Raw genomic sequence first — 25,635 nt, 5'->3', positions numbered from 1 at the left:
ATAAAGTTTTGTAAAGTATTGTAGTGCGTGGCAGGGATTTCTCCTTCCCCATGTGGTTATACTGTAGCATATTGTGATGAATGATGGATCTTGTTGCAGTGCTGTCTGAGGAATCTGAGATAACGTTTTAAGTAGAGGGAAACATATTTCTTTATAGTAAAATGTTTTTAACAATTCAATTTCAACTTTGTTTTCTTTTCCATTTTTTTAAGTAAATTGAATATTTTTTCCCATTTTTACTCTGAAGTTCAAATGGCCTATTGCTCCACCTATGTATAGTATTAGCATTTGTGTTAAAGTTAGATTTTTTCTTTTAACCTGAAGTTCCTTTTTTAAGTGAATTCAGAGTCTTTTTAACAAACTATTGTTAACTGGGAGGAAACAGTTAAGTGTGGTTTATCCCTATACCATTTAACATTTTGATTTGCGTCTTTACTAGGGGTGGGACGAAACGGGTAACTCACGATTCAATACTGTGGCGATATGTGGCCCACGATAATGATAATATCACGATACACGATATCTACGATATTCAATATATTGTAAAAAATGTCATCCAACGATATATGTGACTGAAAAAGAAAAAATCCCCACAAAAAGGAAAACGTCTGTAGTTATGCATTTATTCAATGCCAAAACTTCCTACAATGTACAAAGAAAGTGCATTTGTATAGAGCCTCACTGCCTCCTAGTCTTGTAAATGTAAACACTGTACAGCTGGACAAATTAAAGTGCATGAACATTAATAACATGTTTTATATAAACCAGGACAGTGCACTGCTTTGTTTCTAATACTGAAAAGTCAGTAAGCAACTTAATTTTGCATAGTACCTGACTGCCTCCTAGGCTTGTAAATGTAAACACTGTACAGCTGGACAAATTGAAGTGCATGAACAATAGTGCGATGACAACCGCCTAAATCCATTATGTGTGTTGTAGTAAAATATAAATATTTGCCGTCAGTTTATCGATTATTTATTGCGACAGAGAGCGCAACAATATATTGCAATATCAATTTCTTTCCCCACCACTAATCTTTACATATTGAATCGCGTGTTTTACACTGTGCAGTTGTGGAAAAATACAGCGCAACAAACTATAGAGTGACTTTTAACAACTGCACTGTAACAGCTCTGTAAACAAAATCATATAAACGTGTATTGTTTAATTGCGTGGAGGAAAACAAAGCGGGGACTGATTGAGTCTCTCCCTGCGATCTGCTGCCCCCAGCAGGCGCAGCGCGGTACTGCTACAACCAGCCACAATAGGCGGTAGGAGTGGACACGGCAGAGCCGGGCGGGCGGACTGCCTTCTGCAGGGATCTCTCTGGTAGGAGGAGGTGATACCTTCCCCGTCAAAACAACCCCTTTCCTCCCACGAGCCGACAGAGGAGCCGGCTCCCGGAGCAGGATGTATTGATCTGTTGCGGTCGCAGCAGCTTCTCCACGGGGTCCTCCATGCGTCAGCGCCGAGAATGGAGCAGGAATCCGGCGCTGCGGCGTCTGTGGGCAGCTTCCTCTCCCTGAGCGAGCAGGAGCAGATGTATTACTCAGGTCTGCACGGGCTGTGTCAGGTGGACGCTTCGGGAAAACTGTCGTCCGGCAAAGTGGCGGAGCTGTTCAAGGCTTCTCAGCTGCCTCCCGAAACCCTGCATAAAGTGAGTGCTGTGTGTTGTGTGTGCGTGTATGTGCGTGTATGTCATCACATGTTGTGAAGGTAAAGTGTGTTTTTCTTGTTTAAAAAATTCTGTTCAATAAAAAAAAAAAATAATAATAATAATAATAATTAAAAAAAATAAAATAAATATTAACTGGAAAAAAAAAACAAAAAAAAAACGTGAAGTTGTGAGGGTCTTAAGGCTGATTTATGGTTCCGCGTTACACTAACGCAAAGCCTACGCCGTAGGGTACGCGGCTACGTCGAAGGCTCTGCGTCGATTTAACGCGGAACCATAAATCAGGCTCCAGAGCTGCGGCTGCTGCACCCACAACCTCGGTGGCCCCAATGGAGATGCTGTGATGATGAGCAGAATATTCATTCTGCTGTGTTTATAATAGGAACGGTTGTTCCCCCCTCCCTGCCCCTCTACCCCCTCCGTTAGATGGGAAGGTGTCTTTACATGGCTCTGCGTTTGGCAGGATGCCTCATCGTTACATTACTACTGCACATCTTATTGCTATAGGAGAAGCTTTCAGCTCTAACAGTATCATTATTTCCCCTGAAATGGTTGTTAGTGTTGTCATCTGCTGCCAACAGAGTTAGGGCTGCAGAATCAGCTTTTTACCCTGAAAAGACCTCATGGTGCATGTTTTAATTATTCAAGACTTCAAGAAAATAAAAAAGAATGGATTGTTTCATTGATGAAGCCAATGAAATCCCATGAAATTCTTTTTTTTAATCAACAGAAATGGTTATCTTATCACAAAAGAGTGGGTATTAACTTCCTGTATATCAGTCAGCTGATAAGCCAGAGTTGACAATATTATCCAAAGATGTCAATATTTTGATTTTGTTTTTGTACTTTGTTCTTCCTTGGCAGCAGCTGAGGACTCTTATCCAGTCTGACATTCACTCACGTGTTAAGCGCCACAGACAGGCATTCATATTTGGTGAAAGTCACCTTGTTATTGTAAGCACCGCTGTGACACTTATGCAAGATGATTGGTTTTTCAGGGATCGGATCTTTTGTATGCAAGCAGGAAATCAATGAATTTGTATCAATAGATGCAGGATCAAGTAGGTGAAAGGCAACAGAATGTCTCAAATTACCCAGCTTTCCAAAAAAAATAAAGAATTAAAATAAAAAAAATAGATTCAGATTTTTTTCTCTGATAACTGGAAGGAATTGCTTCTCTTTGCAAGTTATTAAAAGAGCTTTAAGATCTGATCCCGGACATGTTTGACAGAAAACAGTGGCAGTGACAGACAGTTTTTTCCCTGAGCTCAACACAGTCCCACCAAGTAATTTTGCTGACCCATCACAGGAAGAGAAAAGCATTTTTCCAGCTCAGATGAACAGCGCAGCACGTTACCGCCTTCGTTCCACGTCACACTCTGTCCCGCGGGGCCGTCACCCGGCAGTGGCAGACTATTGTGTGTCTGTGTGGGTGTCAGGAAGTTTGGCATTGAGCTGCGTTCCTTCCTGTCCGGCCTGGACCGCCGCCACCACATGGGGGTGATTGACACACAGGCCTCTGAGCTGTTTTCAGCCCTGCTGCAGGATGTCTGCAGGATCTGTCTCCCAGAGTCACTGCAATCTTCTGGGTCATCATGTCACACACTAACAGAGAAGGGTTTGTTTCCTCTTCGATGTCGTACTACACTTAGAGACCCTTAACTTTTACTACAGAATCTGCTTTGACTAACAGAGGAAAGACCTTCTTGTCTGAGTTGTGAATGCAGCTTGTTCTGCTGTTGAGCAAGCAAATTTTCTCCACCTAGTACCGGCCCCACCGGCCGGTGTTGGAGCTCCGAGGTGTGTTCAGGTACCTGTTCAGCAATGATGTGTTGACAGAAACAGCTACCAAACCGGTCTAACTGACTAAGGCACGGATGTCGGACTCAGATCCTTGACTTTATTGAAAGCGACATGTTCTGGAAGTCTGCTGGTGTACAGATATTACTTTGTGCAACGGCTTCCAACTGAGGGCTTGTGTTCCTCCCAAAGGTTAAAAAAAGCTTTTAGGCAGCTTCTCTCTTATCTGATTTGGCTTTCGAGTGATGAAATGTGTGGTCTGACTCTCTGAAACGCAAATACTTATTGAAATAGACTTTCTTTTGTTTTGCAACTGTTACGATAACAAAAACAATAGCCCTATCAAAACACAGTTAGCCACAAAAGCTTGAGACACTAGTTTATTCTGTCACAGTCCATAAACATAGAATTCTCAATGTAAAAGCATAGCCAGATAAACTTTTAAGAAGTCTACTTTTCAGATAAATATAATGAAAAATACATGTACTGCACACTGTAAACAGTAGTGGAGTACATGTACATTATGGTAACCTGAATTAAAAAAAGAGAAATTAGCACAAAACTCAAAACGGTGAATTCAGGTATGATTTGAACTTTAATTTTAAAAAATCTGACTCTTATGTGATAGTATTTGAGGGCATCTTGAATAGTTGTGCTGCAAAATTAAAGTACAATTTGAAAACTAATTTGGTTTTTCAATATTTGATGTTAAATAATATGAGTTAATGAGATTTGTAAAAAAATAATAATAATAATAATTCAAAGTAAAAGAGACTGAGGGATATGTGTGTATATACCTATGTGTGAAAGATGTTCAAACTTAATTTCCTCAACCGAACTCTAAACGAGGCATTCGTGAGTCCCTTGGTGACGTGACATGCGTTAACCAGAAGAACCAGTCTGGTTCCTCAAGGCCTTCGCCGTTGCTCCTGAATAATCTCGTCACCGGCCTCTCTCTCAACCTGGCGTGCACTCGCTAACACTGCAGCCCTGACCTTCACCGCGTCCTCAGCCTCTCAGGAGAACAGAGTTGTTGTAGCTGTTCTTTCCTCGACTAAAAGGCACTTTTGTGCCTCATGCACTCAGACGACCTCTCATTCTCATTAGACATTTAAAGTAATCTCGACAGAGCAAATGTTTTCTGAGATGTGTGTTCATGTAGGTTTGAACAATACTAGGCCTGACGCACTAATGCATCGGTGTTGGAGAACTCGCGTTAATCCATTGTTGCCACAAGAAAACAGATGGTCTTGTTATGGTGAATAAAGGCCACGTTACCTCACTGAGCTGCTGGAAAGACTCCTGGGACAGTGTAGGAGAGGAACTTTAACTTCATTTAAAAGACGCTGTCTATTCAGAAAAGACAAGTCTGTCTCAGCACAGACACTGTGTAGACTTTGTAAGGAAGAATAGTGCTTTGTTACACTTTTATTTTTTTGTCAGTCTGTCTGCAGCGGTCAAACCTCAGTCAGGTTTTTACGAGCTAACTGGGAAAACAGGATATAGGTTTATCTGGGTTCACATGTCAGGCGTTGAAGTGAGAAAAAATAAGTTTTGTGTCCTGAAGATGCCCTGGGTTCCCAAAACACAGCTTTAGTTTTTAGTCGGCCACGCACCTGCTGCTTATCATAGCAAATGCCTGTTTTTCTGTGAGAAAGCGCCTGGTTCGCACGGGATTTTGGTCCCGTGGGAGCCAAAACTTGTTTTGAGAGCTTGCGGACGGGGGGCGAATAGGTCTTCCCCCCCCCCCCCCCTCCGCAAGGTGCTGAGGGAAAGGTATAAAAGACAGGGAAGGCGGAAGTCCAGTGAGAGTCTGCCGTGGGTCGAAGTGCAGGACGCCCGGCGGGTTGATGATGGCTGCTCTTTGCTTGGACTGTCCGGCTCTCCCAGTTCTGTGTCGAGGTAAGAGTTTTAGGCCAGGCCCCTTGTGATGATTGCTGCTGTTTTGCGGGGGATAGCTTGTAGCGTAATCCTAGCAAACGAGTGATATTGTATGTTGTTCTGCCATTTGCGGGGGGTAACGTGACGCAGAGTTATCCTAGCAAACTGCTGGTTTTGTGGATGTCTTCTATGTAAATGCTTGCTTTTTTGCTAATAAATGTATTCATATCTTATAGCAAAGGCGAGTGTGTGTGTGATTCATTTTGGGTACAGCCGACCACTCTAGAACCTATTTGAGATTTCTCCCAAAACAGGCGTACAATGTTGTAAACACGAAAAAAGAGTACAGTACTTAAGATATTGAGAAGACTCACATCAGTTAAAACGGACCCGTCCTACATCTCCAACAGTACACGAGGCATCACTCAGCAGTGGGTCAGTTTAATTCACACTGCCACAGTATGTTGTTTATACACCTCGGGCTGCAGCAAGACGAAACAGCAAGCACTTTTCTTTGGGACCTACATTCAGACTGCTGGTCATTGCCACGTTCCCAGGCTGGTACATGTCCCACTTCACTTGGTTGATAATATAGAAAAACTAAAACTAGTCTTTAACATTGCTTAGGTAATTGTCATTATTTTTTGGAAAATGTACAGTTGCATGTGAAATGTCACTGTTAGAAATTAATTTTGCTAGTAATGTCGTCCTTACATTACACAAAGATTTTCTTCAGCAAAATTAATCAAAAATATCTTGCCTATAGTGAATTTAAGCTGCATTGGTGTTGCACCATAAAAAAGAGTTTGATTTCTACTCTTGAAGAAATAGCTTGATTGTGAGCGTGGGTGTGTCTGTGAATCTGGTAACGTAGCCATGGATACCAAAAATGCTTCCTGGAAAGATCCGTCCACGTATCTACAGTCTACGTGCACGTTCATCCACAGAAGGAGAGCGTGTGTTCATAAATAAACACAGTTCTAAATTACCTTTGAATGACTAAAGTTGTGCAGGACAATATTGGGAAAACATGCCATATGCAACATTATACTTGAAAATTACAATAGCGATACAAATTGCAACATATACTTAGGTCTATGTGCTTTGCTGCTCAAGCTGACCCCTGATTGTCCTTTCCTTTTGCAGATACAGAAAGAAATGTATCATTTCTGGTCCAACAACATGGTTTTGTAAGAAATTAATACAAACCTGCACCCTGCAACAACTCTTCATATTGATTTGCATCTCACTTGTCATGTAGAGCCAAATATGTTGACATTCAGAGTGTGAATGGACGGCACCTGAAGTAATAGACTATCGTTTATTGCAATATTATTCGTAATATTGATATTGTGCATGTTGATATTGCGATGGTGATACATTTTCTATGTATTGTGCAACTCTACAGTAGATTGTGGCATATTATTTCAATTATGTTTTGGTTGTTTGGTTGTCCTACATACGCCTAATCTTCTTGGCCCCCCCTTAAAACAGCCACTGTGGTTCTAATGAAAAGAGAGCAGGATGAGCAGATGCCACTGAGCTCCTTATCCCTTTCACACTGTTTCCCCACATTACGGTTTCTTCATTGGGGTCTAAAATACTCATATACTTGAGCAATCCTCTAGTCCATGTAGGTCGCTATGCAAGTGTGTTTTAACATTGTTATGGCCCATGTTTGGTTCGAATGTGTCCAGATAGACTACACATACATGAAACGTAATGCTGTTCTCTCGTTTTTCTGTCAGGTGACCGAGGTATGTGGAGCCAAACATCTGGGTTACTTTGGTACGCCTCAGTTCTACGTGGCCCTGAAACTGCTCGCAGTGGCCCAGTCCGGTCTGCCCCTCCGCCTGGAGAGCGTAACCACCAGTAAGTCAGCTGCTCGGAGACTTACGAGAGCAAAAAGGGATCAGCAGATTATCTTAACGTGGCAGGATTTGTGCTAATCTGGATGAAGGGGGAGTCGTGTGGAAACAGCTGAGGGGGTTTGCCCTTATTAAAAGAGTGCACAATTACTCACACTCTGAACAAAGAGTAAAATCTGTTTTCCCCATAGCACTGCATAGCTTGATGGATTATTAGTGGAAGTGTGCTCAGAGGATCAAATGCAGAGCGGTTTGAAGTCCTGTAAAGACGCTCAGCCTGATTCATTCCCTCGGTCTCCGAGGTGTTTCAGAGCCCATCAAGCAGCAAGCTGCTCATCAAACCAATCTTCTCTATGAACTTGAAATTAATTAGTTTTTTATTTCTATTGGTTTTCTGCTTAGTTTCAGTGAAAAGACTAATCTGTCAAGGTAGGGCTGGGCGATATATCGAGATTTTAATATATATCGATATATTTTCAAACGCGATATGGTACGAGACAATATCGTTTATATCGATTATTAAAAAAAAATAATAAAAATATATATATTTTTTTTTTTATGATTTTGATATAGCTTATTTTGTGACAAATTGACTTGAATGTTTTATTTGAGATTTGCACAAATGTTTTGTCATTTGCACAACTGTCAACCTCAGTGGAAAAGTCTGCCTGTTACTGTCTACATTGTATTAATTGCACAGTGTATTCTAATTTAATTGTTATGCAGGAAAGGGATATTTGTTTTATTTTATTCAAGAAGCATTTTTATTCTATATATGCAGGCAGTTTATTTTTATTTAATTTGTTTTATACATTTTGATATTGTGCAGACCTCTGTTAATAAATGTACCTGTGTGACATTTGGCACGAGGCTTTGTATTAAAACTGACTGTTTTTTTAAGGGTTTGCCTCAGAAAAAAATGAAGCTAACAGAGATGCTATGCTATAAGGGTTTGGGGGAAACCCCAATTATGGCACAGAAAAAATATCGATATATATCGAGTATCGTCATTCAGCTAGAAAATATCGAGATATGACTTTTGGTCCATATCGCCCAGCCCTATGTCAAGGTAAATTAGAAATCAAATCTTAATATCATCTCCGCAGATCTACCTCTGCCCAGATTTGTGGGGCTGAAGAATGAGTCTGAGATGCGATACCCAGCCGTTCCTGCCAGCGCGGATGCTCAGGGGGGTCCGTGCGGCTCTGCAGCCGCCTCTGTCTCCTGGACCCCGGCAGACAGGAGCACCTTTAGACACCTGGAGAACATTGCAGACAAAAAGGTGAAGCCTGAACGTACTGTTGAATGCTTTGTCTGATGGACACTTATGTGAGAAAGACAGTGTCCTCTCATTTCTGAGGGTTTACATGTCAGGAACAACAACAGTGTCATTATTAATCTGTCAATTACACAATCCAAATACTGAAGTTGTAAGTGGAAAGGTTCCCCCCGTGAGCCAGCAGCTTGGATGAACTACAAGTAACCTGTTTCTGTATGACATTAACAATCCCTCTCATTGTTCTGGAGGAATGTTGACCCTTTCCTCTCTTCCAGTTTTTGCTTCTGTTCATTCACATCTGTGGGCATCAGTGTGTCTGCAGCTCTCTTCATGTCCTCTTCAAGTCCTGGACGCTAGCCCATTGAAAAGCCCTTGATTCTTTTCAGTTTCAGTCATTTAGTAGTAGATTTCCCGGTGTGCCCGGATCATTGTTCTTTTGCATGACCCACTTTTTCACCAAACTTTAGCTGTTAAGCCTCGCATATTACTCTCAAATACATCTGGATACACTGCCCGGTTCTGTGGCTGCATGGCAAGCCTAGATCTTTACCATGTGGTGTTTGTACTGATAGGCTGTGTTTAGTTTTCACCAGACACAACACCCACGACCATCCCTGTTGTTTTTAGAGAGCTTTTTCCTGGCATCCTTTCCAAACAAACCACACTTGTACAGTCGATTTCTGATTTGTATCTGTGCATTTTAACTCTTGGGATACTAACTGTGGTTTGAAGAGTGTGAGAAAAAGCTGAAAGAGATCACAATTCAGATCATATCTCAGTTCAAGGATCAGTAAAGTTTTAACAAGGGGAGGCAAGTTATTTTCCTTTCTATTTTGCTATCTGAGCACTTTCAGGTCTTTGGGATGAAGTTTCCTGGGTGTGCACTTACAGTGTGAATAATATTTCTCCATGTACAATTGTAGAACATGCCCTTACAGCAGCAGTTTGATAGGCAACAGTTGCTTCAGTCCATGTTCTTCATGTTAATGTGCTTGCTCTTTCTTGATGGAGAATTTATGAAGTGAATTCGATTAGTAGTACCTGGCTGCAACTTTCTGGATTTTGACTCAGTTTTTATTCAATAAAATATGACACAGTGTAATTTCCTATGTGCTGTTGTTCACCTGAGGTGGTAGTTCTCTTACTCTAGGACCTGCATGGCCAGATTATCTTTGTCTGACATGTAAAACCTGAGAAAAGAGGCTGTGCTTTCTTTTTCACATGACTGTGAATTTCTGTGTTTGAGCTGCAGGGGTGGAGTGCTGCTCAGTGCTCAGATCTGTTTTTGTGCAGCTGCTTAGCACGGCCTTGAGGGGCAAAGTGAGATATAATGATTACCGTTGAAATGACTTTCTGATGAGAGATGAGGGAAATAAAGGCCTTATTCAGTTTAACAAGTCAAACCTGAACTTGAAGCCAAGTGTGGCTGCAGTAGCTCAAATGTAATGTAGGAATGTAGGAACCAAGCTTTTTCTGACTTGTTAGTCGTAGGGTCAGCGTTTGTTATCAATGTCTACAGTTATGGTATCGACATCTCAGAGCGTACTCTCTGGTGGCCTTAAGGAGTCACGATTAGGGATGGGCGGTATGCACTAAAAAATGTATCACGATAATTTCTGGCATTTATCCCGATAACGATAAAAATGACGATAAAAAAAATACCAATTCAACTCCATCTTTTCAACTATAAATCTATCTCTTTCTTTCTTTCTTTCTTTCTTTCTTTCTTTCTTTCTTTCTTTCTTTCTTTCTTTCTTTCTTTCTTTCTTTCTTTCTTTCTTTCTTTCTGCCTCATTTCTTTCTTTCTGCCTCATTTCTTTCTTTCTTTCTTTCTGCCTCATTTCTTTCTTTCTTTCTTTTTGCCTCATTACTTTCTTTCTTTCTTTTTGCCTAATTTCTTTCTTTCTTTGTTTCTTTCTTTTTGCCTTATTTCTTTCGTTCTTTCTTTCTGACTCATTTCCTTCTTTTTTTCAGGCTCATTTCTTTCTTTCTTTCTTTCTCTTTCTTTCAGGCTCATTTCATTCTTTCTTTCTCTTTCTTTCAGGCTCATTTCATTCTTTCTTTCTTTCTTTCAGGCTCATTTCATTCTTTCTTTCTTTCTTTCAGGCTCATTTCATTCTTTCTTTCTTTCTTTCAGGTTCATTTCCTTCCTTCCTTCCTTCCTTCCTTCCTTCCTTCCTTCCTTCCTTCCTTCCTTCCTTCCTTCCTTCCATAAATCAGCTTCACACAAAAACGTCATCAACGGGAAGTTATCGTTTTTACCGCGAGATGACAAATTCTTACCGTGGGGAATTTCTTTATCGTGAACGGTAAAATATCACCCATCCCTAGTCACGATGCATAATCGCACAAGATGCCAGGAAGGAGAAAGTTCGCTCCGGCCAGGTCTCGTTGCAGGAAAGCACACTTTGACACACTTGTGCTTTCAGAGTAACTCCTGGCCACGTATAGAGGTAACGTGTAGTTGCATGTGAGAGAATAACCAATATTCTTACTTCACCTGTTTTGGTAGGAGGCTCCATCTCCATGTAGCTCACCGCCTCGCTCTCCGCTGACCTACCGCGGTTATCCTGTCGCCAAGCACAGAAACGGGGTCGACACGCAGATCAGTAAGGCATCTTCACACGTTCTTGTTCACAAGTGTGTCAGTTGTTTGTTTGTATACTTCTTGTTGCAATTGGAAGTAAACTTAAAGGGGACCTATTATGGCAACTAATACCTATTTTAAACAGGCCTTGAATGTCTTAAAAACAAGCTTTTGATTGTTTTTGCTAAATAAATTCAGCCTCTGAGCCATGTCTTTATCTTCCCATTCTCTAACCTCATTATCTATGCAGGATTCTGAGTGGGCGGGGCTATGATAATGAGGCTCTGTGCTGATTGGCTGCCTGAATGACGCGATACACCGCTACGAAAAAATGGCGGAAGCTCCGACCGGTGGAGTTAGTTGTGGGCGTGGTTTCACGCATCGGAGGCCAATCTATGTAAATCACTCCCGTCATTACGTAACGACGGGAGCAGAATCTGAACGGCTCGTAGAAGTCACATCACACTGGATGGATCATCCGGGCGGCTGTACAGACACTGCAGAATTTGGTTGCTTTCCTCCTTCTCTGAGTTGGCAGGCTGAGGAGAGACCACTTTATATTTGTTAAAGCCAGAAAAAACATGTTTTTCATAATAGGTCCCCTTTAAATGACATAATCACTGCATTTTTGCAGCCTGCTTTTGCCAGCATGCACTGATTGACCTTTGACCTTTCATTTGCTTGGGTCTGATGTAGTAAACAGCAGGAAACCACAGCATGTCAGACTCAGGTTTGTCCTCTTCAAAGCCGTTTTCTCTCTCTCTTGTCCTTCAGCTTATGAAAGCAAACATTCCTTGAGGTCAATCGTTCAGCCGGAGCAGCACTCTTCACCCAGTCACTATGGTAACAAACCCATAGAGCATTCGGCGTTGGCTCAGGTACAGGCAGGTTGTTGTTGTTTTTTTTGTTTTTTTTTGCTTTAATGCATATACTGCATATTTTAGGGGCAGTATCATTTGTGTGTTGTTTATTTGGACTATGTTTAGCCTTGTCTTCTTTTGCGTCTCTCTCCGTCCGTTTAGGCCCAGGAAAGTGATCAGCAGGATGTGGAGGACAGTTCTGACAGCGACCCCTGGAGGATCACAGAGGAACAGCTGGACTATTACACAAATCAATTCAAAACCCTGCAGCCTGACCTGGAAGCTCTGATCCTGGGTATCAAATTACCCACCGTCTGTTTATAACTGAAAATCATCAAATTAAGCTGTTGTAGCCCTGTTCGATGTGTTTTGTTTTGTGTCGTTTTGTTTGCAGGTGGCGTGGCAAAGAACTTTTTCACTAAATCCAAGCTTCCAATACCAGAGCTGTCCCACATCTGGTAAGCACTAACTCGCTGTTACGCCTGTCCTGGTACTGCTCTGGAGTCGCTAGGGTTTTTAACAGAGACAGAAAAAGCACGTCTTATCCTTATGCATCAGTCACCACAAGCTATTTTTAACTGGTTGATGAAGGTCTCTGAATAAAGACAGTCTGAACTTGAAAATACATCTTAATATGTATATGTGTGTGTGTGTGTGTGTGTGTGTGTGTATATATATATTTATATATTATATATATATATATATATAAATATAAAAGGCTGTCATGTTGGGAAATGTGCTTATTTTTTATACGGCTGAACAACAAGAGTGAAAGCGTTTGTGTTTGTACTAAAGTAGGTAGCACAGAGACATAAAATTGAGTAAAAATTAGCTTTTTTTCAGTTAAAATAAGATCCATCTTCAACCATAAATTGTTTTTAAGGACACAGAGAGAAAATGTAGCTTATCTTGAATTACTAACCTGTTTGTATGGACAGCTTGTTCCCAACAAAACAAACACATCGCTAGAGGAAGCTAATTAAAGAGATGGTTATCAATCCGTGTGCCAATACAGCACAGATACGCGTTGTTCTTTACTCACGTCGGCGCTGTTTTTCTCAGATGAATCTGCAGTTTTAAGATGTGGATTTTATCAGAGCAGATCACGTGCTGAGAAAGGTTTTCAATAGTTTCTTACTGAACTGGTTTTCTAGATATTAGACTGGTTCCACCTCACAAACGTGTGAGTTATAGTACATGTAAAACACACTATATACCAACATGTATAGAAAAAGAGAAGCAAGTGATAATAAAACGATCGCCACTAGACAGAAGGCAGAACATGTTATAAATATCCAAACTAAAGGACTCAAAGCAGCTTTGAGCTACATTTGATTGGAAACAGTTGGCAGCGCTCGTGACCAGGTATGTGAGTGCTTCATATGTGAGTGTAAATTATTCATGATGTCAGTGTTCTGTATACCATCTAAGCACGTAGACCATACTTTGTTTCTCTGATCATAAACTAGCAGCGGACAAAGTTCACAGATGATTTTAATACAAAAGAAATGAGAGAGCGCTGAGGAACAAAAGCGACCTCAGTCTGAATAAATAACCTCACTGCCTTCCGTCTAAATAATATCCTTGTGCGTGCACGGCTCAAATCAGGTGGCAAGTGCTGTTTACATGAGTCACTGTTTCCACTGAGATAAAGGCTGTGATTGATTAGAAGAAATCTGATTTAAATCTCATCTGTTAATCTGAAAACACACAATTTGATGTATTGAGAATGTGCTGAAGCGATAGCACTCATGCCTGAATGTTGAATACACAGGGTTTCCGCAGGGTTTTAAAAAGTATTAAAAAGTGATAAATGAAAATGGCCAAATTTAAGGCCATTAAAAGTGTTAAATTCACTGTCAGAGGTATTATTTTTTTTTAAATTGGTATTATTTTTTACCTTTTACATTTTAAGCAGTCTATTTTATTGTCATTCACAAAGTGAAATAAATGTGAAACATCTGGTCAACATCAATGAGTCTATAAATCTGTTCTGTATAGTGTTCTATAGGTCAAAATCTGTATTAATGTTAAAAGATCCGTGATTAACACGTCACAATCTGAAGGTAGTGAAAAAGGTATTAAATTGGTATTAAATTTAACATAAGGATTGCTGTATAAACCCTGATACAGGAATACAACAGGTTTTGTTTTAGCATAAAAGCCACTTTGTTGGTTAGTATAGCTCAATAGAAATATTTTAAATTAGTTTGTAGTCCCTGCAATTCTATGAAGTTTTTTCTTTTTATAATTTACTTTAAAACAAAAAGCGTATGATGCTTGTCTAATGTGCAAAAGCAGAGCTTTATTTTTATTTTTTTTTGGAGGTAACACACTATGAAAATTGAAATTTTATTCATATACTTCCACTGAAATAATTCTAAAAAGGAAAAAGTCGCTGGCTCAGGTCTGAGCACATCGTGTCAGCTGGAAATTATGGGGAACAAAAAAGTGAACACTCATCAGCCGACTGCACTGGAATCAGGTTTTTAGTTCTAGATGTTCTATCAAGTAAATCCCTAAAATTCTGTATTAAATTTAATATTTCTTTTTAAAAGCAAAATATTAACAAAATTCCATGATAAAACAATCAGGATTCTTGTTTGAGATTTTCTCTTCAGATCAAAAGCTGCAGATTTCTTTTCTCTGTTTTTCAGGGAGCTGAGTGACGTTGATCGAGACGGGGCGCTCACTTTCTCTGAGTTCTGCATAGCCTTCCACTTGATTGTGGCGCGTAAGAACGGCTACCCTCTCCCAGAGACGCTCCCTCCCAGCCTGCAGCCCGGCTTCCTGCACGAGGAGGACATCCCCGGCACTCCTGAAGTAAGGGACGCACCTGCAACAGCGTTGTGTGTGTGTGAAAGCTGTACTTCATGATTAAGCTCTTGAAACCTTGCTCTGGGGTTTTGGCAGAGTGCAGAGCCTTTGATAGTCTTTGAGGACACAGAGCCCAGGCCCTGTCAGATGGTAAGAGCATAAACTTTATAAGGAAAACCATGCTCTCATCCTGCTTGCTTTTTTAACATTATATGAACTTGCACCTTAGCGCCTCTAGGGGGCGATAACGAACTGTAGATGAGAGAATCCTGCTGGGTCTCACCATCACTTCGTTTTAATTAGAAACTTGTACTTCATTAAATAAACTAGAACATCATATTATTCCTGCAGCGATGGTGTTTTATGTTGCACTATGCCTGTTTTTTTTGTGTTTTTTCCCAGGATCGCAGCATCATGGAGAGTCATCCGCCAAACTTGCCCACAGTAAAACCAGATTTAGAAGATGATTCCAGTAAACAAGGTAAATATAAGGTTAAAAATACCCTTTTTAAATTCAGTTTAGAAATGTATCGGAAAATGCTTCACATTTTAAAATCAGATAGAAAATGGTTGCAAGCACAAAATGAGTGTAACTGGGATGTTCTCCGTTTTTATTTTAAGAACATCAATAGAAAACAGCAGCACATTAGTTTCTTATATTGCTCACAAGTTTGTGGACACACAAACATTAAACAGACACATAGAAAATTCCACTTCTGTGATCAAACTGGACCATGAAAAAAGACGGAAACAATCAAATACGTCTGCTGCATCAGTTTATGCACTGCTGAAACAAAATAAACACGTCATTTCCTCGATAATTTGAGCAGACGTTGTGTACACTCTGGTTTCTTGGTTACTGTGTCTACAGATGCAGGCGTGAAAGGTTTGCCCACATCTCAAGAGAAACGGGCTCAACAGCCGTGGGCATTTCCCCACCGGCCAGGTGAGATGTGAAAATAAATCAGCTCTCTTTGTTGCTTTGTTGACATCAATGGCGTTTTGAGGTGCTTCTCTCAGTGCTTTGACTCGGTTTGGGATATTTCCTCTTGGTTGAAAGGTGAGCTTCATTGAGCTGTGATTTTTTTTTTTTTTTTTTTGCGAGCTTTTTTGCGAGCGCGTGGGTTGTCAGTAATAAAAGCAGCGACAGTAACGTCAGCGACCGTCACGTGTAGGATTGGTGAAGCTGTGTTTCCCAAATGAAATTACAGCTTGTGGCTGGAGGGAAGTAGTTGCTTCTCATTTGCAACCACTCAAACAAGACTAAGAGGCTGAAACACCGATGTTTGATATGTGTTCTTCCTCGCAGAGCCACCTCAGGAGCTGGACCCGCAGATGAGGACAAAAACTAGACCAAGGTGACCACGGCTTGATTGATTATCACACAGGACTGGATTCAACAGTGTTTTATCACCCCGTGCAGCTCATTAATAACCTCGCTGGTGCCACCCACACCATTTCACCTCCAGGTCGTACTCCAGCACTTCTATCGAAGATGCCAAGAAAACAGAGGAGCCCCCCACGCCCCCGCCGCGACCACAGAAAACCCACTCCCGGGCCTCGTCTCTGGACCTCAACAAACTCCTCCAGCAGGGAGCGCCAGGTACGACCCCCATCCACAGCCGGAGCCAAAACTCTTCCCACTCACAAAGTGACATCATGAGTTGCTCGGGGCTGCGGCGTGGCCTCCAGCTGCACCGTCACGTCTCGTTTATGAGCTTTTTTATTGTTTGAATAGTGGGAGTTACCAGGAATGCAAATCAGGTTGTGATTTTTTTGTTTTTGTTTTTAAATGCAGGAGCTATAGTTTTATTTATAAAGTGCAATCTGACTTTAGATAGCAACTAAAGGCATCATGTCATTTGTATTTCTTTATGTCAGGGTTGAAAAGTGGCTGGCCGCTGCCTCCGCCAGCCCTCCCTCCTCGACCATCGGCCTCACAGGTGAGTCCGTCGCTGCTTTTATATCAACAGAACTGAGCGTCTGTGGGTTCTCTGAACATCACTAGTGTGAAAGAGACAGAAACCTTTGTATAATTAGTGGCTTCCTTGTCTCCTGCCAGGCTCCTCATTTCCCCAGCGTCTCAGAGAAAGCTCCCCAGAGTAAAGTGCAGCAGCCAAACTTCGCTGATTTCAGCCACTTCAGAGAAGAGGTGAGCATAAAACCTCCGATGTCTGGCAGAAGATGTTGTGGATCAGTCTCAATTTAGAGTGTTTGTAGGCAGCAAGAAGCAACAGAGACTGGTTCCATAGAAGGAAGTGATGATAAATGTGCAGGTAAATCGTTAACATAATTCCAGGATGTCAACTTTATCTGCAGCAGAAATGATGTTTGCAAATATACAAACTTTTAAACAAATCCAGGGGATATACAGTCATAGTCTGCATCTGTAGACTGGAGGCAAATGAAGACAAGCTCAAGTTGGATGTTAAAGCCTGTTTACAAGTACTCTAAACATTTTAAAGACTGAAGAAAAAGTGGCAATATTGCAAGTTGAGGGTTTTTTTTTCTTTTTTTTTTTTTTTAAATAGTCTACCTCCAAGTTGTTTACCAGGTCCCCTCAACTGTAGCACCTTCTTCTAGCAAACAGACCAGTTGAATATGATATTCTTCTTATTTCTCTGTTTTTTAACCCGAACCTCATCTCCATGTGTTCCCGGAGTATATCCAGCGGTTCAGCGTTCCTCCTTCCTTTTTGTTCTCATGCCATTTTTTATTCTCCTGCACATGAGAACGTCTGATATTTCCTCTTCTGCCAGCGGGTAGCCGGATCTAGGAAACAGGAACGAGCACCGTATTAGGAAATATCCTGGCTAATTTACTGCACTTCAAAAGTGAAATTGTGCAGACCGACATACGGGGCATGTACTGTACTTGTTTTGTGTTTCTGTTTAGCCGTGTTCACATCCTTAGAGACAGGCAGAGTTAAAACATCCCTTGGTCTGTTATTAGATGGTAGAGAGGGTAAACTTTTGTTAAGGACCAAAACAGCACAAATACAAGCCGTTTTGAGTGAGAAGAGAATATTCCTTTGCAGAAAAATGATAAAAAATGTTACCAAAAAGTGCAAATTGCTATTTTATGCTTCCCCTTCTTGACTTAAGTTAAGCATCCTCTGGAGTTTTCTTGGTTTCTGCTTCTTTTCAATGTCTGACCGAGTAATACCAATTTCATTTCAAGGATCTTTCACAAGCAGATACAGTGAAAACATAAGAGAGGGTACTGGCTCTGTGCTGCAGCAGCTTTGTTAGCCTCACCACATCTGACCAGCTCATCAGGGGACTTTTAAGTGGAGGATTAAGTTTGTTGTTTCATGTGTTTTGTATGTTCTTGTTCCTGCAAAACGTATTATTAAATGTATATGCTGTGTGAGCAGCTGCCTTTGGGTATTCAGTCTAGAATCCAACAATCAGCGTTACTAACAGCACGTTTGTACAAGGCTTAGTATACTAGGTTTAAAATAAAACACATTACTCTTTGGACACACTGAGACTGTGACAGTGTGAGATATTAGCAGAACGCGTCTGTTAACCTCTGAGTTGTTTGGTTTCGGTCAGGGAGGTTTGGTTTGGGTTGTTTTAGGGGCCACGTCGGTCCCTGGGGCCGAACGCAGGGCTCAGGTTCACCTTTACAATCTCTCCTGTGATGAATGGCTCACGTGTTAATTACTGCACCACATTTATGACTTTTTCAGTAAAAATGTTGCTTTAAATCAGCCGTATGTCTTCCAGGCATCAGAAGCAAAGTGTATTGTAATAATTGGACTCATTTAAGTGGACTTTTTCCCGTTTTCAAAGGGTTGGCGTTCACATAACGTCCCGGTGGGAGCGAAGCTTTTGGACTTTCTATCAATGGCGTCCAACTCGCCGGCTTTTATTGGACAAATTAGACGCAGTTCTTTGGTTAAAGGGCACAGCTGCCTTTAAAAAGAAAATGAATTAAAAACATTAAAGACGACAGGCCCGTACCTCCAACCAAAGGAAACGCCATGAGACATGGCACACGGAAAGCACAATGGGATGCTCATACAAAGTACAGGATTTATATGAGTTTGAGCCAAAAAAGGTCCTAATTTTGTCTATTCTTGTGTTAATGATAATAATAACTACAAAAATGATGTTCCCTCGCTGAGAAACATGGACGTTGCTAAAGTTCTCAGCATATTTCTTTCCCTTTTTTTTCTATTTCTCACTGTGTCTCCAGTGAACTCTGTTTTTCATCAGTTTGCAATATTTTGCCCCTCCAGTCTGTGGTCTTGCAGACATATGCCCCCCACCCCCCATCCTTCCACCCGTTGATTTAACCCCGGCCTCCTCTGGTTCCCATAGAAAACATTTCTATACCATTATATCTTTGACGTTTAAGTTAATTAAAACCATCCCCATCTGATTTTCCGGGCATAACTATGCACTTTGTGTATATGTTTCATGGAGTAAAGGAAACTGTAATCCAGACCGTCCAAGTTCCTCGGAGAGAGAGAGAGCTTCACAAGCGTGAACTATAGCTGGTGTTAGAAATGGCTGCTTATTATAAAATATGTAGAACCTGCGAGGATTGCTAGGAAGCAGCTGAGGTTACAGTTGTGATGAATGGAAAAGCAGCTTCACATCTGTACATTCAAATTCATCATGTTTTTTTAATGCCTGTCACTCCATTTATTTTAACTTCTTAGTTGTTTTTCACCTTCCTTCACATATTGTAGTTCCTTTCACTCCCTTTCCATACTTTCTTTATATCACTTTTCGGTGTGTCTGCTTGATCTTAATTTGATTCATTTTAACACCATTTGTCTCTTTTTCATTTGACTTAATTCTTGTCTTTGTTTGTTTTACTTCACTTATCTCCATGCCACTTCTCTTTCCTTTCCATCACTAATGCTGAACCCCTCTGACTCCACTTGCAGCTCACTTCATTTAGCCTTCTCTTTGTTTCAGCTGATTTTTCTTCACATTTCTGCACAGAAAGTCTGTAAAGTGAGCTCTGGGGGGGTCAGTGGAAAGACGTTTGGCTGCAGTTGAGGCACAGAGCCCGAAGCTAAAGCTCTGCAGAGCTAGCGATGTGCAGGTCAGGTTTGGCTATGTGCTTACCAAGGCCCACAGTCTCCTCCATCCGTCACACAAGGAAATACAAGCTACAGAGACCGGCGGTCTGACAGGGTCAAAGACGTTCCCTTATCTTGGCTTGAACTGTAGGGTCTATTTAAATGGGGCCACTTGTAAGAAGCCAGTTTTCAAAGCAGTGAGCATGCAGACACTTCTTCAGAGCTTTGCTCCAGCTTCCACATGCACGTCCCACAGCTGATGTGACCACACAAACTGCCCCGGGGCTCCTGTGGTTTTCTGCCGCTGCAGCGACTACTACAGTGCTCTTAAATGTTTCCATGCTGCGGTTGCGTTTCACATCCAATGCTGCAGCGAATAATAAGGACCATTTCTGTGCGAGTGCATTGCGTTCTCAGCTAAATGCATTTTTAGGTTTCCTGGCTGGAGTTAACAATCGTGGGCCTGCTCCAGTCATCAGGAAAACCCGGGCCATGCAGTTGCCATCATGATGGAGACAGCAGCCAGGAGAACTGGCATGTGAGGAAAAGACAGTCCACAGAGATGCTGCTTTTATCACAAAAAATCAATAAAAAATAAAAAAATTAGATTCCACAGCAAATAATCAGAGTCTAGCTGTGAAAGTTGAGAAATAAGAAAGGTTCACGGTTCATTAAACTTTGTCTTTAAATAAGGAGAATGGTTAAAGCGCAGATGGGAGATGTTGTAATCCATCATGGGAGGGAAACAGCAGCGTTTGAGAGAATTGCGTGGGGATCTCTGATGTATTGTCGGTCAGGCCAGACGCATGTCATCACATTTTCATCCTGCCTCCTTGTACAGGTTTTCTCGTGCCATTTTATTTCACAGTTGCCCCTTTGCTTGTGTTACAGGAAGAGATCAGCATGAAACCCGGAGCACAGGGTCCACGCTCAAGATTTGGACCAAGTACCGAAGACTTGAATACAAAACAGGTCCGAGCCGCTCACAGACAAGATGTGCAAGAGTTCTGCCGTATCTGTAAAGCAAATCCTCTTTGTTGCAAAACAAGCTCAACGTTGTTGTCTGGTTATGTTTCAGGACATCTCTGGCACTCCTCACAGTCAGGCGCCACAGAAGCCTATTCGCAGGAAATACCACCCAGAGAGTCAGAACCTGGAGACCTTACCTCCACCTGCCATGCCATTCCTCCCCTCTGCCAAACCTGGCCAAAAGTTAGTTACACATGTTAAACCCTGTATGTTTTTGTTGAAAAGAGGCGTATTTCACCCTTTCTAGACATATTCACAAAAGGTTTGTGACAAGCTTTGGTTAAAAACACCATGTGGATGCATGACATCTATATTTTCACATCTCTGTTCATAAACATACAGGACTGTCTCAGAAAATTAGAATATTGGGATTTTCTGTAACGCAATTACAAAAACAAAAATGTCATACATTCTGGATTCATTACAAATCAACTGAAATATTGCAAGCTTTGTATTATTTAATATTGCTGATCATGGCTTACAGCTTAAGAAGACTCAAATATCCTATCTCAAAAAATAGAATATTCTGGGAATCTTAATCTTAAACTGTAAACCATAATCAGCTATATTAAAATAATAAAAGGCTTGCAATATTTCAGTTGATTTGTAATGAATCCAGAATGTATGACATTTTTGTTTTTTTAATTGCATTACAGAAAATAAAGAACTTTATCACAATATTCAAATTTTTTGAGACAGTCCTGTATGTTTTATGGAAGAGAGGGACACACTTGACTCCATGTCTCTTACATCTTTGCACTACCCACTTCCAAGGTCCATCAAATGGAGAAAGATGTGAAACTAGATGAAGATAGTTTGGCAGACTGGATGATGTTACTTCATTATGAGCTGTAACATCCCAGTACCCCATGAATACCCCAAAAATCTAAATGACATACTTTTATGCTTTAGTGTCCCCAACAGAGTGACGGGCTTGTTTTATGTTGTGGTTTTTTTAGGTTTGTAATCCCTTAGACACCCAGATGTATGACAAGAAGAAAGGAAAAACCATTTGTCTCCTTTAACCTTCAGCAGTTTGTATTCCATCTACTAGGAGGCAGCTAAACTTGGCAAGAGTGACTGAACTTTACCGTAGAAATGCAACTTATATGAAAACGTGTGTAAATGATGTTTGATATAAACATTGTATCAAAAAAGTCCATGAAATGTGAAAATGGCCTCTTGTAGTGAATTACGGGGCCAACATGGTCTCTAGCGGCCGGACACGTCAGAAAGTCTTTGTTACCTTTTTTATTTTTTACTTCATTGTTTAGCTTTATATATTTGCATCAGTCTTAAGAATCAACTGAGCATTGATGTAAAAAAAAAGAAAAAAAATCCTGTTAATGGCACTCTATAAATCATTCTGAAGTGCCTGTTATTTCATAGGCAGTTTGGATTATCTGTGGTAATGTGCATGCATATACAGTATGAATATTAAAGGATAAGGTACTAAAATGCAGATGTGGGCATCATTTACTATGGTCCTGGAGAAAGTGTTGAAATATTTGGCCCGGCCCTTGTACGTTCTCTAAAGTTAAAGGAATCCCATGAAACCCACTCAGAAAGGGGAATTCAGCCGACATTATGGCACACACTAATTCACCATAATGACTCTAGCATGTGTGTCTCTGTCTCCTTACTGCCCGTACAGCTCATTGAAACTGACACGGGAGTAAAAGGTGACCATCAATAACGGTGGCGACTCCAAGCAATGACCTGTTGACTGATGTGTGGCTGCAATAGTCTGATCCTTTTGAACCGCACGCCATCGTTTAGCGTTAGAGCGTTTTTGTTTGTTCTCCAAATTAAGCCTTTATTTTCGATCAAATTTTAAAAAGAAGAAAAGCGGATGAATTTAAACTTGGTTTTTCTGTCAGGTTGCTGTCCAAACAGAAGAGGGAGATCCAGATGGCGATCCGGAAGAACAAGGAAACCAACGCAGTACTGACACGCCTCAACAGCGAGCTCCAACAGCAACTTAAGGTCAGTCCTAGTTTGTGGTTACCAGTACCGTTTTTTTGTGCCAATACAGAGTGTGTCTGTCCGTGTGAACTTTATGATATTCCCCTGCCCTCCACCTCCCCTGGGAAACTGGAACGAGAAACCATCCCTGCAGGTCTTAGAGAGCGCAGCCTTCACATTAAACAGTTCAAACAAGGATGAGACTTTACGCTTCATTCCAGCTGCGGCCACGGGAGTGTGGTATTGTTTGTCATAATATTTTTCTCAAGATCTCCCAGTTGTGTTGGACAAGTTGAACTCTTCTCATTTGCATCTGAGAGCAAAAACTCCCGCGAGCCCAAGTCGGTGAAAAGGCCCAAGCTCAAGTGTCTGCCCCCCTGCTCATCACTCATAGCTGAACTAATGGCAAAGACTTGGCTGTTTGCGTTGGGGATGCGCCTGTGGCACACACACTCGCATTACAAACACATGCTGCATGCCTGCCATTCTCCTTGTAAGCCATCCAAGAGTGAAACCTTCACGCTCACATGGAAGGCTTTTATAGCTGTAATACAACAGAGCCCAAAGAATAAACACCAGAAAAAGAGCTGGCTGTTTTCGTGTTATTCTCAAGTAGAATGCAATTTAGAGGCTTGTTTTTTGTTTTTTTTTTCCTTTTCTTTTAAATTTTCTTCTTCAGTTTGCAAAAGGTCATCTGGGATGATATATATTCATTCTACGTCCTCGAAGCATCCGAGGAATTCTGCAGAGAAATGCACATGTGTCTTTATATAGACGCGGGGCGAACCGAAATACCAAACAGCCACTGGCACTCACAACTGTCTTCCTTAAAAAGCAGCCTGGGGGACCAGGGCGTGCAGATACAGCTGAGTGTGTGAGCGGCTGCAGAAACAGTCTCCACAGAAAGGGAGTTCTTAACCTTTCACTGAAATCAGATCAGGGACGACTGACTATTCTGCCGTTTCACCCAGCATCAGTGTCTCCTGACCAAAAAGAAAGAAGTGGGCTTGGCGTCTCTTCATCCGTTCATTTAAAACGAATGTGCCTGGTCCTGTAAATGCTGCACATGTGCCACGTGATAGTTTCTCAGGTGAGGAGATGTGTTTTTTTTTGTTGTTGTAAAACCTCAGAACACATCTCGCATATTTTAGGGTATCCTAAACATTACACGTCCTTTTTAAGAGGATTAACCTGGTTGCATGGCACTGATACTCCAGCAGTTAGGCGATCAGCTGGAGGCTGCTACACATGCTTGTGTTAACCGTGTGTAACCAGGTCTCTCCTGATCGCCCCCCGCTGAGCTGGGAGCGGGAGGTCAGGGCCTGGAGTCCACATCATAATTCACATAGTCTGTTCCACATTTCACTCTCACTGAATTGACCTCATGGCCTCTCCTCTCGTGCTACTTTTAGGACAAACGTACCGTATATGGTTTTTGGTTTGTTTTTTTTGTGGTATGACGAACATTGCAGCGTTTCGGGAGCGCTGGCAGGGTTGTGTTCTTGACCGTCGTCACCGCAGCAAACAAAACAAACACTGTTATTAGCGCCTGAGGTGCGTCTCCTGCCCAGACGGCAGTAATCAGGACTCATGTTTTGTTTTGGTCTCCTGCAGGTGGTTCACCAGGAGAGAGTCACCTTGGAGTGCCAGCTGGAGCTCCTGCGGCCTGTGACCTCCACTTGACCAAGCCCCCGGTGGTTGGTCCGGGTCACGTTGCCAAGCCCCGTCACTGGAACGCCAGCAGTTTCTCTATTGAAGTCAAAACGTTTGAGCCAGGATATAGGAAGTATTTTTTTCCCCCCTCTTGAATAGTGTATAAAGGGCTGATACTGGAAGCAGAATTGTATTGACTCAACAAACAGGGATGTAACATTTCCTGCCCTTCATTCGTTTGTTACTTTTAAGGATGTTTTGCATAATTAAACCATGTATTTTTCTAAATCATTGTTTATTATGCTCATGTAAATGATCATGTTTTCTATTGTGACATGCTAACTTATTTTTTCTCTTGATTTCCTGGTAGTTTCTGCATATCAATCTTAATTTGTTTACAGCACATGTGATAGTTTGCACACAAGGCCGTGAGTCCCATAAGTGTTTGTGTTCTCTGGTAATCATGAGAACTATAAGCCTCTCTATTTTTAACACACTGTGCATTTCATTTGCATCTACACGCGTTGCAGAGAGCAAGAGATGGTGCTACAGATTCCCTTTTCACTATTCTGCTGTTTGCACTTATTAAAATACACATTTGTACTGTTGGGATCAACACTGACGAAGACCACGTTAGATATGGGATGAATTTGGTCTAGCTGCACATTTAAGTGCACAGAATGTGTCTGTAGAACAAAAGCGGCGACTCTTGTGGTCGCCGGGCCACCGACGAATGTTGACACTTTTGACGCAGGATTTGTATGAAACATGTACATTTTACTTGAAAAGTTGCTCCATCTTTAATTTCAACCTTGACTCTCTGGAAACAGCTTTTTTTTTAATCCCTCCATTCTTTATCATATTTTCTGAAGACCATCCATACTGTCATGATATTTACTTTACAAAACATGAGTGGTTTCAAAAAAGAAATGGCACAACATCCCACAGCTTGTTAAGATAGATTGTGAGATGTTGTGCCACTAAGCTTGCTTCAGACCATTAATTACACATGACTTGTTGGATTGAAGGGATGAGATGGATGAAAGACATGATGGCATGAATGAAACTGCATGTTTGGTCAAATGTGAGTGCTGGACTGTAAGTTAACCTGAAATCCTGCACAACTGAGCTCTGGGCTTCAGATGCACATGAAACTGGTCAATAAAGTTGTCTATTTTTA

The 25,635-nt window shown here is 41.4% G+C and overlaps 1 protein-coding gene across 2 annotated transcripts; it reads left to right on the top strand.

Annotated features, from left to right (window-relative positions):
* The first annotated feature begins 1,268 nt into the window (after positions 1 to 1,268).
* On the top strand, positions 1,269 to 25,635 carry reps2 (RALBP1 associated Eps domain containing 2). 2 transcript variants are annotated; one of them, XM_061737922.1, is made up of 19 exons: positions 1,269 to 1,657; positions 7,105 to 7,228; positions 8,331 to 8,506; positions 11,016 to 11,112; positions 11,865 to 11,968; positions 12,113 to 12,245; positions 12,345 to 12,408; positions 14,608 to 14,773; positions 14,864 to 14,917; positions 15,170 to 15,248; positions 15,639 to 15,713; positions 16,077 to 16,125; positions 16,237 to 16,370; positions 16,649 to 16,710; positions 16,830 to 16,919; positions 20,700 to 20,780; positions 20,887 to 21,020; positions 22,718 to 22,823; positions 24,417 to 25,635. In XM_061737922.1, the coding sequence occupies exons 1-19, from the start codon at positions 1,475 to 1,477 to the stop codon at positions 24,483 to 24,485; spliced, it is 1,980 nt and encodes a 659-aa protein (XP_061593906.1). In that variant the 5' UTR covers positions 1,269 to 1,474; the 3' UTR covers positions 24,486 to 25,635. The 2 variants fall into 2 exon arrangements, with proteins under 2 accessions (XP_061593906.1, XP_061593907.1); XM_061737923.1 differs by lacking the exon at positions 14,864 to 14,917.

The sequence above is a fragment of the Cololabis saira genome, chromosome 13 (assembly GCF_033807715.1).
Source record: "Cololabis saira isolate AMF1-May2022 chromosome 13, fColSai1.1, whole genome shotgun sequence".
NCBI lineage: Eukaryota > Metazoa > Chordata > Actinopteri > Beloniformes > Belonidae > Cololabis > Cololabis saira.
This window is presented reverse-complemented; position numbering and strand designations above follow the sequence as displayed.